This window comes from Labeo rohita, unplaced genomic scaffold (genome assembly GCF_022985175.1).
Source record: "Labeo rohita strain BAU-BD-2019 unplaced genomic scaffold, IGBB_LRoh.1.0 scaffold_908, whole genome shotgun sequence".
Taxonomy (NCBI): domain Eukaryota; kingdom Metazoa; phylum Chordata; class Actinopteri; order Cypriniformes; family Cyprinidae; genus Labeo; species Labeo rohita.
In genome coordinates this window covers 2,698-22,625 of record NW_026129863.1, presented here as the reverse complement: position 1 = coordinate 22,625, position 19,928 = coordinate 2,698, and the positions used below count along the sequence as shown (strand labels likewise).

At 33.9% G+C, this 19,928-nt stretch overlaps 2 protein-coding genes across 2 annotated transcripts; both read left to right on the top strand.

Moving 5' to 3' along the window:
- The first annotated feature begins 2,078 nt into the window (after positions 1-2,078).
- Positions 2,079-9,070, top strand: LOC127162362 (uncharacterized). The gene is made up of 7 exons (XM_051105162.1): positions 2,079-2,152; positions 2,515-2,537; positions 3,008-3,051; positions 3,465-3,776; positions 4,048-4,299; positions 4,428-4,493; positions 8,167-9,070. Coding segments are annotated over exons 2-7 (792 nt in total). The 5' UTR covers positions 2,079-2,152; positions 2,515-2,535; the 3' UTR covers positions 8,283-9,070.
- Positions 9,071-11,994: 2,924 nt separating this feature from the next.
- On the top strand, positions 11,995-18,312 carry LOC127162361 (uncharacterized). The gene is made up of 6 exons (XM_051105161.1): positions 11,995-12,083; positions 14,423-14,481; positions 14,775-15,068; positions 15,938-16,183; positions 16,293-16,364; positions 18,049-18,312. Coding segments are annotated over exons 1-6 (810 nt in total). The 5' UTR covers positions 11,995-12,081; the 3' UTR covers positions 18,186-18,312.
- The last annotated feature ends 1,616 nt before the right edge of the window (positions 18,313-19,928 follow it).

Genomic DNA, 19,928 nt, shown 5'->3' with positions numbered 1-19,928 from the left:
CAAAACAACCCAAGTACGAAATAAAAATATTAAAGCTCACCGGCTGCTGCTTCTATTTTGTTGTAGTGAATTGCTTAACTCCGCACAAAAGGAACCTCTGTTTGCTCAAGAAGCCACTGCTGCTCTACATGCAGTCTGCTCTACCCGGCTAATTAATAGACTGATTTCACCTGGTGCTCTCTCACCGGTGAATTCTAGTGCACTCTGGCAAGTGCACTCTAGTTAGGAAGGGCAGAGCAACAGCAACCAACAGTTTGCCACAACAGTGACATTCAGTGGTAAAGCTGTTATATCGGTATGAGAGCTGAACACCATTGTGTGATGTAATAAAAAAAAAAAAAAAAAACCCTGAAACTGAAAATGCGATCCAACTTAAGGGTGCACTATGTGATTTTTGAAAAACACTTTTACCACAGTGTCAGACCAAGTCCCAAAACACACTTGCAGCCAATCAGCAGTATTGGGTGTGTCTAGTAATGATAGAGAGAAGAGAGTGCTCAGCTCAGCTCAACTATAGAGAGATGGCAGACGAAAAGTAAAAAAAAAAAGACATATATATCTATTTAACTGGTCATGTGACCTGATTTTGCCACACACACTGTATTATATTCACAAAAACTCTCAAACATCTTACATGTATTTGTTTCTAGGATTATGTCTTCAGATGATGCTAACTTTGAAACAACATACAGCAGTACCGAATTTATAGTGTTCTTTGTCTGTTTGATTACGTCATTAATTGATCTTTACCATACATCTCGACATAGTCACCACTAGTAAGCTACTATTAAATACACTGTAAAAATGAATTAATTTGGTGTAAAGTTGCTTTGCAACAAGGATCATGAAAAGCGCTATACAAATAAATATGAATTAATTAATCTCTTGGTTGATTTTATACAATTTTTTTTAAGTTACTGAAAGCTATTTAACTTCCTATTCATATGACCTGCAGATATCAGTTAATATCTTATTAATATCTTCACACCCCTGACACAAATCTTACATGCATCTGTTTTTGGAAATATGCCTTTGTTGTTTTTATAAAAATTATGAAAGATTAAAATCTATTTAATTTCCTTAAATGTTTGTCAATATAAACAGGCCTTGTCAGGTGACAGGTCACATGACAACGACTATTTATATTGGCAAACATTTCTCACACAAAAATTATTCAATTACTATGTTATGTAAATGTTTATCAAAGATTTATAGAACTAGACCCAATTGTTGTATACTTGTAACTTTTCTTTCTGATAAATGCTAAAAAAAAAGCTAAGCCTTTGTTACTGTATAATTAGCGACCTCTATTGGTGAAATTTACTGTACTTGTAAAAGCCATGGTCAGCTTTCAGTAAAGAGAAATCTCCTCTCCATGGATGTAACCTATACAAAATGTCTTTTTGCTAACACTGTAAAAAGTTATTGTAGTTTTAGCATTTAAAGGACTGTAAAAATGCAATTACAAATGCAAACAGTTTCTTTAATATTTATGGTGAATAACTAATAGCTGTAACCCTCTATTCAATTTAAATGTACAGTTTTTGAAAGTGAAAAACAAGTCAAACAAGTCACTGTATAATTTACAGTGGAAAAACTCTAAATTGACATTCTCAGAATTCCCTGACACTAATCCTACACTCTAAACATTTAACAGATAAGATCACAAAACCAGGAGATTACATAGATTTTGATATTTCCAAAAAAAAAAAAAAAAAAAAAAAAATAAAAAATCTAAATACTTCCATTTACATTCATGTAGTCTTTAAAAAAAACATGTAAGATATGTGGCAGGTGTTGTTAAAAGCCTCTATATATGAATTACAAGGAAAAAGGCATTTTCTGAACAAAATACAATGTTTTTTTTATAATGTTACAGTTCATAGTGAATTTTTGCGCCTTTACAATGATTCTGTTATACTCCATGTGGTTTACATCAATCAATGACATTTGTATATGACTATAACAACGTGTTTTTGTTTTGAAATAATGGAATGATCCTTTTTTATGTTGTGAACTTTGGAGACACTCCCTTTTTGATCGACATTGTTCCGCAAATGTCGGTAAAAAAAAACTCACTTTTGTAACACTTTCAGTTTTGCTTCCTCTTTAAGCATTTTTAATGTTTTTAAGTTTTGACACCCGATTGTAGGTGTAATGTCAAATGGATTGTTTTATTGGGACGAGACAGGTTTATCAAAAAAAAAAAACAGGAGTGTAGGAGGCGGAACGAGAGAATAACCAGGAAGACGAGCAATAGTCCGAAAAGGCAGGCGGCTAGACAGACGTTTGGATCCAAAAACCAGGAACTAGGAATACACCAGGGAATGCAATAATACAAAACGACAATACAACGATTCAATAACAATCCATGAAGTGCAACTGGGGAGGACCGGGGTTTTTAAGGATGCCTGATTGGTCACACCCAGATGGAGGATGGGAGATGCAGTCTGAGATGCAAAGTCAGAGTGAGTAGGTGGAGCAGAGTGACATCTGGTGGTGAACTTTAAGTAGGACTCATGTAGAACTTTAACCATGTAAGTGCTCATATTTTTAAATATAAATACAGTCTCTGTGTTTTTGTGTTAATATAGTAAATATATTTCTGTTTTTTTTTGGGAAACTACTCGGAAATAATTTAACATGTTTATGCTAAATGTGTGATTATGACGATGTTTTTATTAGCCAAATTATAAGTACATAACAGTTAAATATATAAAATCTAATATAATTGTTAGATTGTTACAGAATCTCAAAAGCCTGTTGTTTGTGTATAGTAAATCTGACTGATCATTTCAAGGAAGGAATAATTAACTATCATTAATTATACCAAAGATTAAGATTATAGTTTGATGTTTATTAGACTACTTTTTAATCATGTTACATCAAGACCCACATGTGTTAAATATTCAGATAGAATGAAAGTGAATGTTTAGATATTTTACCAGTCAGGAGGGTGTTTGTGATGTATCTGTCACATAAAGCAGCTCTTCTGTATTCTCATCAGGTTCTCAAATCTTCTGCTGCTGTTTTGCTTCATCTATTACAGTGGTAAGTATAATTTACTGTTTACAAATAGTAATGATTTTTATTTATTTTCAGTTGCGTGTAGAGATGTTGTAGTTGATTGTTTGACTTTCATGTCATCTAGTCAAATGACTGTGGTAGATTAATTATGAAAATTTCCACCATGGTATATAAATATTGTTGTTGTTGCAGGAATTCATTACAACTGCTATGACACATCTGATACAGCTTAGTTTTTTTTTGTCATCAACATTTGAAGCTTTTGAAATCACAGCTAATATTGTTGGCTCCCTATTACTTTTATTTATATACATTTTTTGAACAAGCTAACTAAAATAAGAATATTTTATGATGACCTTGATTACAGAGAATAAATATAAACACAAATTTTTCAGTATTGATGCTTTGTATTAATTATATATTGTCTGTATTTGCAGGAACTCCTCGTGCAGGAACTAAACTTGTACATGTTACAGGAAAAAAGGGAGACAGCGTCATCCTGCCATGTGAATTTAAGGCCAGACAGATTTCTCATTATCATTTAAGCAGTTGGTCAAAAATGATCTATGTTTGTCAGAGTGAAGAATGTGAGAGTGAAAATGGCCGAGTATTTAAACAAGGAAACTGTAACGTCGTCATCAAGAATCTGATCTTCAGTGATGCAGGGAAATATGTTTTGAGAGTCTATTACAATAATGCTCAGTTAATGCTGGAGCGACTAACTCTGGAGTACTATCTTCATATTCAGGGTAAAGTCAGAACTGATCAAAGCATCAACATGTGCTTTTTGGTTTTCCTAACAATACAATTACTATAATAATGTTAGTATAGCATGCAGGGCCATAAAGTGACATCTCATCCAATATTCAGATTTGTTCATTCAAATAGAGTTTTTTTTTTTTTTACTGGCTGTTTTCTTTTAATGATTACATTTTGTCCCCTAATATGTGCTTATGATCTTGATTGATTCCACCATTATAAGAATGATTAAGGATTAACTGTTTGTCTGTTTCTCCTCAGATGAGATTTCTGTGACAATTGGTGAGAAACTGAAGTTGGATGTTCTGTTGACCAATACTAAAAAAGTTGTGCATCAAAACAAAATCAACACAGAGTGGATGGTGGTCTGGAAGAGAAGAGGTGGGGTCAAGAATGATCAACTGACGGTCAGTGATGGAAACCTGACCATTAATGCATTAACAGTCAGTGATGCAGGAACATACAGAGCTCTGGATTTTGATGATGAGATCTTGATAACAGTGACAGTCACAGGTGAGAGAAACATCCTCAGTGGATGTTTAGAAATATTATTCTTAAAGTGGACAGCTGAGGATTATTCATCAGGAATTGAACAGCAAATTGATACTAAACTGTATGACTAATCTTTGATATTCTCACAGGATCCGGTACAGACTCAAAGGGAAACCACACAGATGATGACAAAACTGATGTCACTCTCCAAGTTCGTAAGTAAAACAAGAGACAGTAATAAGGGATTAATTTTCTTCCAAATGTTTTGTGGTCACAGGTCAAAAACAATAGGTGTGAATCAAAACTTTAAACACATTTAAAATTATATTGCACAAAACCAGATGTGTGAGTGAGGTAACGAATTACAAATAGTGCTGTTATTATGTCAATTTTATTAGAAAATGTAAAAGTAATTTTTAAGTAATATAAAAATTCTGCACTTTTACTTGAGTACATTTTAAGTGATGGAACTAGAGTTGTGGTCATTGTATGCTTTAATTGCATGTTTTAATTGTATTTTTTTTTTTATCCATCAACATGATTGGCTATAGGAAAGAGTAACTGGTCTTGTGACTGCTGTCATGTCAAATCATGCATAAAAAACTTTAAAGGAATAGTTCACCCAAAAATAAAAATTTGTTCATCCTGAAGCCATCCTAGATGTGCATGATTTTCTTCTTTTTAACAAATACAATCTGAGTTATATTAAATAACATGTTGGCTCTTATCAGCATAATGGCAGTGATGCATCCATCCATCCATGATAAAAGTAACCCATATCCCTCCAGTGGGTTAATTCTAAGAAAAATATCCATATTTAAAGCTTTATAAACCATTATCACTAGCTTCTAGCAACTGCCGTAGGCACCTTTACAAGAGAAAGCATGTCTTCTGACCCAATGTACGACATAGCAGAAGGCATAGCAGAAGCTTAAGTGAGAATTCAGGAAAATGGAAGCTCATTTTAAGACAGATACTAATCTATAGTAATCTACTAATCTACAAAATCTATAGTATATCCAAAACAACTCACTTCTGTTCACAACTCACTCCAAAAAGAGGCATCAATTCTCACCTGAGCTTCCACTACACCTGCTTATTTTTAAAGAGTCATGACCTCCCCTGTTTCAGCACCAGTTAGTTCTCACCACAGTTTTGCAAAATGTTACAAAAGTGAGCATGGTAAAGCTGCTGACTGGAGGGAGAAGAGCGGAGACGGACAGTTTTCATGCTAGTTGCAGTTAACCATTGTACACATCAAAATGAAGATACAGTGCCTGGCCTAAAGAAGTCACCATTTAAATTTAATATGCAAATACTGAAGAGTTTAGGATTGGAACATTATTGCCATGATTTATATGTTTTTGGCCAGTTGCAGGTTTGCCAACAATTCTATTAAGCCTAAGTGATGCATTAATTTCTTAAACAACCATGTCAAAAGATCTACCCATATATGAGGATATATTCTAGGATGACAATGGCAAGATTCACTGGACCAGAATTGGACCAAATTGAAATAGTGATTTAGTGAGCATGAGGAATCATTTTTATGTATGAACATAACCCTATTGAAAGACTTTTGAATGTGCTGAGTCGACTTTACAGAATGGTTTGACTCTCCCATTGTCAATACAGAAGCCAAACAATGTAACTCTTGATGGAAATAAATGCGGCAATGTTGCATAAACCGTGCTGCAATATAAGCACAATGTTATCAAAGCTATATGCAGGCCAAACAAAATATTAGAGTGTGCAATTTTTTGGACAGGCAATGTAAAGTCTAATTAAGCATGCCCCAAAGACTTTCAATGGGGTTAAGCTCAGGAATCTGTGATGGCCAGGCTTTTACAGTTTGAGCCTGATAAATCCTGATATTGTCATCCTGGAATATGTATATGGGTATATCTTCTGACATTTTGTTTAAGAACTGAAAAGCTAGGATTGAAAAAAAACGTTGCCAAACATACAACATGCCAGAAACTGCAATAATGATCCAATCTTACACTCTTCAGTAGTTGCTTATTTAAAATGTTAGAATATGGGAGTCGGGAGGTGGGTTTTTCTTTCTTCAGTTGTAAATAAATTGTGTTTTTTTGAGGAAAACATTTCAGGATTTTTTCTCCATGTAATGGACTGATATGGTGCCTAACTTACAAAATGCAGTTTAAATGTGACTTCAAACGATCCCAAATGCAGTTGTAAACGATCCCAGCCAAGGAAGAAGGGTCTTATCTAACGAAATGATTGGTTATTTTCTTTAAAAAAAAAATAATAATAATAAATAAATAAATACAATTTTATTTAAAATTACAATTTTTAATCTCAAACTGAAAAATCTTGTGAATTCGCACTCAATTGCTAGTCCGGGTTGTGGTAAAGGCTACAGTTTGTCAGGTCAGAACAATGATGTCTCACTCAGATAATCCAAATTGTTTTATTGAATGTGCATAGATGTGTGGTTCTGGAAATATAGAATGCAAACATAAGTATGAATATAAATATATACAAAACACAATACAACGTTAATAAAGGTTATTTGAAATGACTGTCCAATAGAGATAAATGTAAAACAATATCACAATCAATATCTTAAACTGAGTAAAAATGAATGTCCAGTACAAACGTATACAAAGTGTATGCGTTAAACTCTGCATGAACTCTTCACGTGAGCATCCCTGCTGCGCACGTGCTGCCACTGAAGATGTAAACAACTCTAGAGCGCATGTGCGCTACCTGAGATGCGGCCGTGCATCCTTGTTTATAAGGACTAAATATACATAAACTCAGCGTAAATGACATAAATAATACTAATTAGCAGTGGTATCATAACAGCGGAGTACAATCATATAAACAATACTGAAGTGTAAACATTTACACAGGCGGAATGGCGTTCATCTATATAGAATCACTGAAAAAGCTCAATAATTATATTGTTACTTACGGTGTGATGCACGCACACGCACAAATCGATGAAAAATCCTCCGATTTGGATTACACTATACTATAAACTACAAACTATCTACAATATTTAACTGATCTACTTTTTCCGTTATCATCCACAAACGCTCGTCTTGTCTTGCTCTGCCATCCTACATCACTGCAGAAGTACCGACCCAGTCTTTGCAAACTGAACATGCAAAGAAGATCAAACACCCTTAACAAAAAAGGTAAAACAGCGATATAGGATGATTTTGAAGTTGAGGGAGAACATGAGATGGGAATTTTTCGACATACACTAACTGCCATGAACCTGAAAAAAACAGAGGTCGGGAAGAGCAAGACAAGACGAGCATTTGACATTAAAAAGTATATCAATTGTATTATTTTTATGTAAATAACCAATCCTTTCGCTAACGAAGACCCTTCTTCCTTGGCTGGGATCATTTACAACTGCATTTGGGGTCGTTTGAAGCTGCATTTAAACTGCATTTTGGAAGTTAAAACTCGGGGCACCATATCAGTCCATTATATGGAGAAAAATCCTGAAATATTTTCCTCAAAAAACAGTTTCTTAAAGACTGAAGAAAGAAAGACATGAACATCTTGGATGACAAGGGGGCGAGTACATTATCTGTAAATTGTTGTTCTGGAAGTGGACTTCTCCTTTAAAACGAATGGATGGTATTACTGACTTAACATATAACATATAACACTCTTATAATCTCAGAAAATGTTGTATATGGGTTTCTTTTTTGTGTGTATGTGCTTCAATTTTGCATTGATTTTTTAGTTTTGTGCAATATATATTTACATGTGTTTTACATTATTTTTTGATCTGTAAATGCAATATGTTTGCTGGAAAATTAACCCCACATATTGAGTGCTTTATGTGAGTTTAAAAAGGAAGATCACTGAAAAAGTTTTCTCTTCCCACCTTCCCAATTTCAGCTGTAATGAATTGGATTTTGAGTGTTGCAATGTGTTTGTTTGCGGTTCTGCTGGGTCTGGCTGTGATTATACTTGTCACCAGGAAACCAATTTCTGAACAGGAAAGTGGAAAATGATTCCCCCCAGGGGATCACAATGTAATAAACTGCAATGGGCTTAAATTTGTTCCTTTGTTCCAAATAAATAGCTTATGATCCACAAATAAATGTAAAGTGATTCACATGGAGTTCCTGTACATTTGTAAATTGGTTTGTGAATTTCTGCATGCATTTGTGGATTTTGAAACATTTCCAGTGTCAAATCCAAAAATGGGTGAATTGTAGACTCACTGTCTACTTAAGCCAATCAGATAACAGGCACGATGCACTGACCAGTCATAGCTAGGAAGTGTACGGTTCATAAAAATTGGTACAGTAAAATATTTTTTAAATGTGAATTTCGTTGGATCATTAAATTGTGTATCAAGGCAAGCCACAGTATTTCACACAGTATAAACATACAAGTTTGTGTAATAAATTTCTGTCACACAATAGGCACAGTGTTTCCCCAGTGTTACTTAGTTTTACCTTGTTAAACTAAATGGTCTTATGTTATTTATCTTTTTTACATGACCGCATTTCAGTTCTGTCTTTACATAAATGCACGTCTACAATTTCTCCATGAAAATGCGGACTGGATCATAAAAACTGAATTTACCCTATATCGCGGAATGCAATGTATTTCATCCATTTTTGGATGAATAAATCAAAATTGAGTCTGTCACTTAATTTGAATCGTGATATGGACCATTTTTCGCTAGGCCATTTTTAGGGGGGCTATATCTGGAGTGGATGGTGGGTGGAGTCATCTATATGTGGATTTTTCTTGCACATCTTTACACTAGAAATGTTTTGAAATCAGCAAATGTGTGACATTAATTTATGTAATTTATGTAATTTATGTTTTTTTTTTTTTTTTTTTTTTGATTTTTTTTTTTATTTCCTAATTTCATTTTATTTGTGAATTTAATTCATTTTTGTGAAACTTATACCATATATTTGTGGATCTCAATCTATTTATCTGTGAATAACTTGTAATTTGTCTTTAATGGCAACGGATCTGCAAATAATTCTGTCAACAAATGTTTGCAGTATTGAAATTTGTTTGCATCATTTGCATCAATGTTTTTTATCACTATTTTAGGCAATCTGTATTATATAATCTGTATTGTATATGTAAAGTATTAAGTTTTTTAAATATACAAGTTTAAATATTTATATTTAATATTGCATGAGGAAGAGTCCTCACTTGTCTTCATCATCATCTACTTCAGTTTTTCCTTGTCACTGTTACTTATGTTAGTTTAATAGAGCATATGTGTTATTCTTTGTAAAACTCATTTGGAAGAATTATTGTTGTTAAATTTTGTATATTTTTGAATTAAGTACATGTTCATAAAAATAATGTTTTTTTTTTTTAAATATGACACTTAAACAGTTCATGTCTGCTGCATTTACTTACAATCTAAACCAGGGGTGGTGAACTCCGGTCCTGGAGAGCCGCAGCCCTGCAGAGTTCAGCTCCAACCCTAATTAAAACTCACCTGCCTGTAGCGTTCTTTAAACCCTTCAGACCTTGATTAGCTTGTTCAGGTGAATTTGATTAGTGTTGAAGCAAAACTATGCAGGACTGCAGCTCACCAGGACCGACATTCGCCACCCCTGATCTAAACAGTCTGTTTGTGAAGCTGAATGACAGACTCAGACACAATTAAGCTAAAATCTGCTGCTCAAACTGTTGAAATCAGACTGAATTTATCAGAGATCCTGTTCAGCCTCTGTAAACATGATGTGTCCATATGTGGAACCAAACAGTCAGAAGCTGGACCATTTAATGGATTTTCCCACTTAGTGTTAATCCTCCTTATTACCTCACCATGAATGTAAAGTTTCTGATTGTTAAGTATATGCAAATGGTCATGTAGTAGTAAGTTCATGAGGTCAGCAATTTTTGTATTTGTAGCTTAGTTTTAACAAATGCCTTTTTTTCCTGTTTTAAGTGTTAAATTTTATAATAAACTTATAAGTCTATAACTCTAGATGCCCTTTTTTACTCTCTTTCATGTCCTTAAGCAAGCTCTGCTCTCTGTTTGAATATGTACTGATGTTTTCAACTTCACTGAAGGAATATTTCAGGAATATTAGGATATATGCCATCTGTGATGCACTGCTAAATAGCACAGAAAAAAAACAAAAACAAAAAAAAATGTACTTTAGTAATGTTGTCTCTGGTGGTCTAGTCTGTGCGTGTAGATGCGTTGGGGAGGCATCGCTTTGGACGGTGATTTACAGGGAGGGTGGGAGCTCACTTTCAGTGCTATCAGGCTGAAGTTAGCATTTTCCAAGACCTCTAATTTTCAGCAATAAGAAAAAAAGGTGTTTTAAAGCTTGTTTTGTAGAACATCAGTTATATATGATATGAGAACAGTAGGGCCTGTAGATATAGGGACTACGTGTTATTTAATAAAAACAAAAGTTATATTTTCAGAATGGCATAACAGTTCATTTAATTATCAATTCATAATTATCAATTATATTCTTTTTACATTTTAAACCACTTTTGTAAGAAATATTTTATTGTAAATGTTTTTAGGTTTGTATGATCAAATATTTAAAAAAAATGCTTTACTATGTTCAGAAAATAAAGTTTTCTAATTCATATGATTAAATATGAGGATGTTTAAAAGTTTACATCTGCAGGCTCGTTGGAAGCTGCATGACAGAATCAGACACAATTAAAGCTGAAATCTGCTGCTTAAACTCTTCAAATCAGACTGAAATCATCAGATCTTGTGTACTGTATGCTATAAATGCTAATATAAATGCTATAAAGATATAAACAGAAAAAAATGAAACAACAGAAATATAGTATTATATACGCAGGGCCAGAAAGCTCTCGGATTTCATCATTAATAACTTAATTTATGTTCTAAAGATGAACAAAGGTCTTATGAGTTTGGAACAACATGACAGAATATTCATTTTTGGGTGAACTATGCCTGTAATATTATTTTGGATAACTGGATAAACATTGCCTGGTCCAGATAAATTCTACATGGTTTTATATCTCCAAATTGTTTTTTGAAAAGTGTGGTGGGTTATCTTCAAGTATAGTAAGCTTCCCTTCAAGGCATCTCATTTTCACAAGCAATCATTAGAAGCATAAAAAATGTAGCCTTTAAACTTCTCTCCACATTCATGCTTAATATGGAATAACCAACATGTGTTGTCACCAACAAAGCACTTGTGAAATGGAAACAGTTGTTTTCCAAATAATATTCAGCAAGTAACAAGTTTTAATTGCCAAAAGAAAAAAAGGAAATGCATTTTAAAATATTGCATAGATATCCCTGTAATGATTTTTTTTTAAAGAAGCCATCTTACCACAATGCTATGTTTGTAATTCTGAATTTGAAACTCTCACACATTTATTTTGTAACGATTTCTTCTAAAGACATTCAGAAGCAGGTGTAGATGATGATTTTTGATACATTCTACAAAATAAGTGGAATAGACAAGTCTATTCTTTTTATTCTTTTTCTGCAATACTGACTCCAGCATATAAATAAATGAATAAATAAAATAAAATACCTATTTTCCAGGGTTGGTAAGGCGACGTTCAAAATATATATCTCCATTTGCAGCGCATTTCTATTACGAGTATTTGTAGCACGTGTTGTCAGACTGATTAAAATGCTTTCTTACAGATGCAGTGCCTTGAGCTCTCTCAGCCACCGTACCTCCTTAGTAGGAGGTGTCAATTGTTTGTCTCTTTTGCATTCTTTCAATACTTTTGGTTTCATTTTTCAGATCTCCGTAAACATGTGGTTTACAAAGTGTTAAAGTAAGAACACAAGACTCACGCAGAACTTCCACCATGTAAGTTCTCATGTTTTGAGATATAAATTCAGCCTGTGTGTTTTTGTGGTTTAACACCAATAGTTGTGTTTCTGTTTGTGGAAAACTAAAGCCGCTAGTGATGCGGAAGTGATTTGTTGAATGACTTCATCAGATTTTAAGGATAGTTTTTATTAATGGGCTTGACAGTAATGAGGTCACGCCAGATCACGCAGCTTGTCTGTGTGTAAGAGTCTCATGGAGAAAGCAACACAAATGACATGGAAAAGACATACTGTGGTAATGTAGTTTTTATATTTATAATAAGGTGACCAGATTTCTGTGACACCATATGTATTTGTTTTTTAATTGTTGTGGATTTCATATATTAATATCATAACTGATAATTACAGGGATGTGTGAGGAACAGATTTACCATAGTTTTTCAATACAATAGAAAATAACTATTGAAAATGGCAAACATATCAAAACAGTAGTATCAAAATTATGACTTTAAAATCATTTTAAAAATAAAACTGTAAATATGAGAACATATAATAAATAAAACTGTACTTAAATATGTTATTTTCAAACTGTATTTACGATTTTTACAACTGTGAGTATAATAATTTGGCTCATTTTCACCAAAGTATGTGCTTTCAGCTAATGTGATTGTTCAGTTGATTAGTTTTTTATTTTTTAATATTATTCATATTGGAGTTTTGATGGCTTAAGTATGTTTAATGGGTCTATTTTGTGCTAAACAATCCCGTAACCTTATCACGCCTTCTTATGCACACAAACAGTATAACTTTGCTTTAACATGCATATTAGTGTGTGACTACCTTGAAACCATTATAACAGTGTCTCTTTTGATAACCGATGATAATAGCTCGCAGCGCCATCTGCTGTTGAAAATAATCACAATCCAGTTTAAAAATGGTAAAATCCAGCTGGCTAAACTGGTCTGGCTCTTACAGTGTACTTGCGTGTTGTTTTGAACGTGCTGTAAAACGGGGACATTTCCGGGGACAGGACACAAAAAACCGGGACTGTCCCCGGAAAACTGGGACGTCAGGTCACCCTAATTTGTAACATATTGCCTAGTTAAGCAGCATTACACGACTCAAAGAGTGCAGTTTACCCTGAAAACCACGATTGTAAATTTGACATTGATTTTATACAAGAGCTCAAACGAGTAGTTAATATACACTGTAGTACAATATTGTCAGTTTTACGTAATTTGGTTAATGAAAAAGTTCAAAACAAAGATCACGGCAGTCATGCGTCTCTGAGCAACATGCAGCGGTGTTTTCTTACTGAATGATTCAGTGTTTCTAAATGAATCATTTGAGTCAATGATTCAGTGATCCATTTTACGATTGCACAATTCGTATGAATTTGAACGAATGACCTTCACCTAACCCAGCCCCTAAACCTACCAGTCACTGGGGTTTAGACAAATCGCACAAGTGAGGTCGTACAATTTTGTAAGAATTAGCCACCTCCTAAAAACGTACGAATTTGATCGTGAGATAGTGTTGGTCTAAATGATGAATCGTTTGAAGGCTTAGGAACCTATTTTAATAATCTTTATTGATCTCCCCTCCTTGCTGAATGTGACGAAAGTGAAAGTGAAACCAAAAACCTAACTGTCTTGAGTCAGAATACTCAGAGTTCAGGGCAAGACAAGCATTTGAGAAAAATATTTAAATTGTATTTTTTTTTTAAATGAAAATAACCAATCGTTTCGCTATAAGTCCCACAACCGCAACCGCATTTGTGATCATTTGAAGCTGCATTTTAACTACATTTTGGAAGTTCAAACTCGGGGCACCATATCAGTCCATTATATGGAGAAACATGCTGGAATGTTTTCCTCAAAAAACTATTTCTTTATGACTGAAGAAAGACATTAATATCTTGGATGACAAGGGGGTGAATAAATTATTTGTAAATTGTTGTTCTGGAAGTGGACTTCTTCTTTAAGAAAGTTCGATATTTCTTACTGGACATTTTCATCATGTATGATCTGCTTGTGTTAAATATTTAGACAAAATAAAAGTGAATAGTTAGTAATACGTTTACCGTTCAAAGCATTTTATGCCTGTATAAACAATTACGAAAATTAACCATCGTTTAAATAAAACAAAACGAAACACCCCCTCCCCCAAAAAAAACATAGTAGTTACTCATAGTTAACCATGAAACTGTATTTGTAGTAAAGCTGTGGTTATAAAAATGTTAATCAATATGCCAAAAAACATGGTCATTACACTTTTCCTAAAACAAAACCATGGTTAATACTCCTAAGGGAAGGTCCTGTAAAAATAAAGTGTAGTCTGCATCTGTCACATGTATGACACCTCTTCTGTTTTCAGGTTAAGCTGGTTCTGGAAACTTTTGATGCTGCCGCCGTTTTGCAACATTATTTATAGCGGTCAGTATGATTTTTGTTTATAAATTGTGACAGTTCTTTGTTTTAAGTTCCAGCTATAGTTACTCTGGTCAATTGTTGTGACACAAAGAAATATGAGAAATTTGATGAATATTTTATTTTAACCTTAATCTTTACTGGCGTTTCTACTGCATAATATTGGAGAAATTCCATCAGTTCACAATTACTTTAGATGTGTGAGCAAAATACTTGAGCAAGTGACTAAAATAACTCCATGTACATTTATAGTATTGACAGTTTGCATTGAATGATTATTATACTGTCTGTGTTTGCAGAAACCACCTCTATACATGTACCAGCAAAAAAGGGAGGCAACGCCACCCTACTATGTGGATTTAAGAACAAAGACATTTTTGATGTTATTTTAAAAAAAATGTCAAAAGACATTCCTGTTTGTAAGACTGATAAATGTGAGGGACGAATATTTAAAAATGGAGTGTGTGACATCATCATCAAGGATCTGAGACTGAGTGACGCTGGGAAATATATTCTAAGAGTCTATTACCGCAATGATCAGGCAGAGCAGGAGCGACACACCTGGTACTCCCTGTACCATCTTCATATTGATGGTAAAGTCAAAACTGATCAAACTATCAGCATGTGCTTTGTTTTTCCTTTATTAACTGTGTTGGTTTTACATGTAAGCAGCAGAGACACTGATTTAGACACGTCCCGTCTAATATTCAGATTAGTAGATTCCAATAGAGACAGAGCGACACGCATCATAATCTGAAAACCACGCCCACCGGCGGGGAAAAACAATCCAACACTCTCCACTGACTTTGTATTGCGTGAAGCTGCCTCTTTGTCATTACTGATGTATCAAAAACAGGACAATGTCTAAAAGCTGCTATGTGACAAGGTGTACAGTAAATAAGTTAAAAAAAAAAACCCAAAATACATTTTTATAAGCTGTCGACCCCAAAAACGAGCGCAACATGTCATATTAGTCTGAGTACTATGCCCAGTGAAGGGAAAAGCAATTGGTGATAGGAAGCATTCACTATTTTTTAAAGAATCGTTTCACCACGCTATGTGAATCTGAGAGGAGATATTTTGACAAGCTAAATTTTATTGGTCTATGTCAATGCTCCTTTTCCTTACCTTGGAGAAATGATCCAACTGAATGGCCTAACGTGAAATACCCTGACATCTACAACTATTTGTGTCCTTAAATGCTCTTTTTGACTCGACAACTGTATACTGTACAACTGAAAAATGTATTTCTGGGGTTTTTTTAAGCTTGTGTACTGTACACCTTGTCACAAAGCAGCTTTTAGTATTGTTAGACACTGTTTTTGTTATTAGTCAGAAATGACAAGGACGTTGTGGGCGTGGCCTATATGCGCTCTGTCTCTATATAGGCTTTTCAGTGCCTGATTTTTAAATGGGTTTAATAATAATGATTAAGGATAACTGTCTTTCTGTTGCTTCTCAGCTTCGATTTCTGTGAAAATGGGCGAGGAGCTGAAGTTGGATGTTCTGTTGACCAATGCTGATAAATTGGAGACAAACTCCAGTGGAGAGTGGAGGGAGGTGTGGAACAGAAGAGATGGGGTCCTGGATCGTCATATGACTGACACTGATGGAAACCTGACCATCAGTGTGTTTACAGCCAATGACACTGGAACGTACAGAGTGTTGGACTCTGTTGGAGAAATCTTGATCACCGTGACTGTCACAGGTGAGAGAAGCTCAGTGAATGTTTGAGGTGTTTGACAGCTGAGGTTTATGCATCATGATTTGAACAGCAAATTGGTGCTAACTGTGTGACTACTCAATATTCTCTACAGGATATAGTATACAGTCAAAAGAAAAATTGGATGATGATGACAATGATGACAAATCTAATGGCTCAAAATACAGTAAGTAAACAAGGCATTAAGAGCATTACGAAATCTTTAAAGGAGAAGTTCACTTCCAGATAGGGCTGGGCGATAAATCGATAACGATAATTATCGCGCAATATGAATTTCTTCTATAAACGATAACAAGAGTTCGATAAATGTTTGAGATAATGTTTATAAAGAGCGCTAATCAAAGCGCGCCACTCAGACCATTTATCCGCTCGGATCAAAGTTCAAACGCCAGCACGGCGCAGACTTAGCGAGTCTCAGTTGCTAAACAGTGGCAGTGTGAAGCTCTTGAATTCACTGAGGAACACCAATGACTCGGTTTAAAGCCAGATGAAACAGCTCTGACAAACAGGAGAAACATTGTACACAACGACACAGTCAGAAGGCTTTTTAAATTTACAAAATTGCTATCGTTTATTATAGCTTTACTGCAGTAGCACTACCTGCAAGGTGGTATTGTGTCAGAAATGTGGGTATATTTGTGTCAAATTTAGTGTGTTATTAATGTAGACATGTATTAAATGTATTGAAGGAGGAATAATGGAATATAATTACAGTATTAAGCTATAGTGTTTATGCATTTATACTAAATGTATTTAGATGTATTTTATTTGTTTTTCATACAAATACCTAGGAACCATATTACATTTTTACCATGGTACTGAGGTGATATATTTGTGGTTTTAACTGTTATTATCATGATCTATGGATGATACTATGGTTAATTATGGTTAATGGTTAATTAAACTCAAACAGTCAGAAAAATTTAATTTCACCAAATAAAAACGAGGTTGCTACAATTCTTACAGATATTACTGATTTTGATAATGAACATAAATCTACATCTGCATCCTAACTCAAGCTACTGTCAAATGTGTATTTCTAAGAGACAAAAAACAAAAGTTATATTATTATTATTATAACCTGTTTCTTGATTTGAAATAATATTACTCATTAAAACAATATTTGTTTTATTCTCAGATATTTGTTCTGTTAAGGAGAAATGACTGGAAAAAGTGTTAAAGTGTTTGTCGTGTTCTGACCATAAAGAATATTTTAAAGCCACATTTAACCATCTGGTTTTTACAACTTTCACATTGTAGCAAAAATCTGCCTTTAAACTTGACATTCATTTATTAAATTTGACATTTATCATGATAATTATTCGATATCAACTGATATGAAAAAAAATACTAAAATACTGGTAAAATATCTATTTAGGAGTCTTAGACCTTCCCAACGATATATAGTTTGTCATGATTAGATTAGGATTTATTTCTAAAATGGTGAAGTAAACTTTCTCCCCTGACTTTAAAAGCATCCTACATCGCTGCAGAAGTACCGACCCATTGTTTACAAAGTGAACATGCAAAGAAGATCAAATGCTAGATAAGACCCTTCTTTCTCGCCTGGGATCGTTTAGAGCCCTTTGAAGCCGCATTTAAACTGCATTTTGAAATTCCAAACTCAGGGGCACCATAGAAGTCCATTATTTGGAGAGAAACGCTGAAATGCTGTTTTCCTCAAAAAACATTTCTTTATGACTTAAAAAAAAGAAAGACATGAACATCTTTGGTAACAAGGCGATGAGTACATTATCTGTAAATTTGGAAGTGAATAACTTCTTTAAGTAAGGACTTTAATTAAAAACCATTTTAAAAATTGTGTTTTCTTCCCACCTTTCCCCTTCTAGCTGTAGTGATTGTGCTGTCTGTGTGTGGGTTTCTGGTGCCTCTTTTTATATTTGCTGTCATCAGGATATACCAGCGTCGGCACAGAAACCAAGAACAGGAGCCTCACCTACAGGTCCCATTGCAAGAAAACATCTAGCAACACTACTGGTTATGTGTAGTTGTGCTTCAGAGCAAAAACATCTTCAAAGGATTCTGGAAGTCCAAAGTTGAGTCTGTGTTCACTGTACAATTTACAGCTTAAAAAAAAAAAAAAAAACTTAAATTGACATTCTGACACTCTAGAAATCCCTGCATGACACTTCATGTTTAATGTTTGGGGTGTAACTGTTAACAAATGTCACGGTTAGGTATGTACTTCAGTTTGGAGTTCATGGTTTGTTACAACTTCGGTACAACGAAAAAAAAAAAAAAAAACAAATCCACTGTGCTAGATTTCTTTTTCATTTATTTTTAACAGACAATTGTAGAAAAAAATTACAATTAAAAAAATAATAATACTAAATATATGAAATTATAATGTCATATATAGGCTATAAAATTTGCAGTTCATATAAATACTTGACATTTAATTTAGTTAACTGACAAGGGGGAAAACAGTGCGATACCTAACGTAGCCTATATTTGCTGAGTTTCAGTTCAGTTTTGTGACAGAAAGGAAACTCAAATGGCAGAAAGCGACATCCTATTTGTTTTTTGTTTAAGTTGATTTTGCTGGTATGAGGAAAGCTGAAGTAATCACGCCGGCGCACACAAACACAAAACATATACACCGTAGGAACGCGTTTGGATACATCGTCAATATGAAAATATTATGGAATATTTGGATTTGTGCTGAATGAAAGAGGCAGGATAGAAGAGCACAAAGCTCCATTTCGCAGACAGTTGAGCGCGCAAGTCTTTAATGTAACGTTATAGACCATTTCGTCAGATGTAAACATACTGGTCCCGATACACTTCCTGTTTCTTTTTTTTTTTTAAACTTTACACAAACATCACAAAAAAATACAACCAACATAACATTTGACTGGATGAAAATGTTACATTAGCACCTTTAAGATGTATTTGTATATGTGAAATAAAAAAAAAAAAATAATAAATAAAAAATAAAACAGGAAGTGCTTCTGGACCAGTGTTGTTTACATCTAGCGAAATGGTCTATACTCCTTTGTCGGTGAGAGACACGTTCAGAATCAGCACATGAAAATTGTCTAGTGGTCTTTGTTTTCAAGTGCGCAACTCCTGGCATTCGGTCGGTTATCAAACAGCGTTGCATTACTGTGAGCGCCCCCTTCTGGATTGAGGATGAATGCCCGTACTGTGACGGTTCAATACGAAATGTATCGTTACACCCCTAATACATTAGTGTTTTATATGTCATGTCATTTTAGTATTATGTGTGTTACCATAATTGTGTTTAGTATTTCATTGAATGACACTGCACACCTTTAATAAGCATTTCCCCGCTAAGCTTGTGGATAAGCTGCTTGTGATGAGCTTTGTTGATCATGGGACATTTTCATCACAACCTATGTTTGTTGGTTATCAGTGTATTACAAAGGTACAAAACAGATGGTACTTCAGTAGATTGATTGATTATTGTATCACTTAATGAAATACAGTTTTTTTTTTACTGTGAATTTAAATTAAGATTGTTAAGATATTTATATATATTTAGAAAATATTTATATATATTTAGATAAGTTAAAACTAAATTTCACATTTAGGTGCTTTAGTTATTTTTTAAAAACTGAACTAGCTTTTTTGTACATGTTGTAAACCACATTTGATAAAATTGATACAATTTTTAATTGTTAGATAATTTTTAACTGTTTTTTATATTGTTTAAGTGGATGTAAACATTCATACTCAGGACAAATAA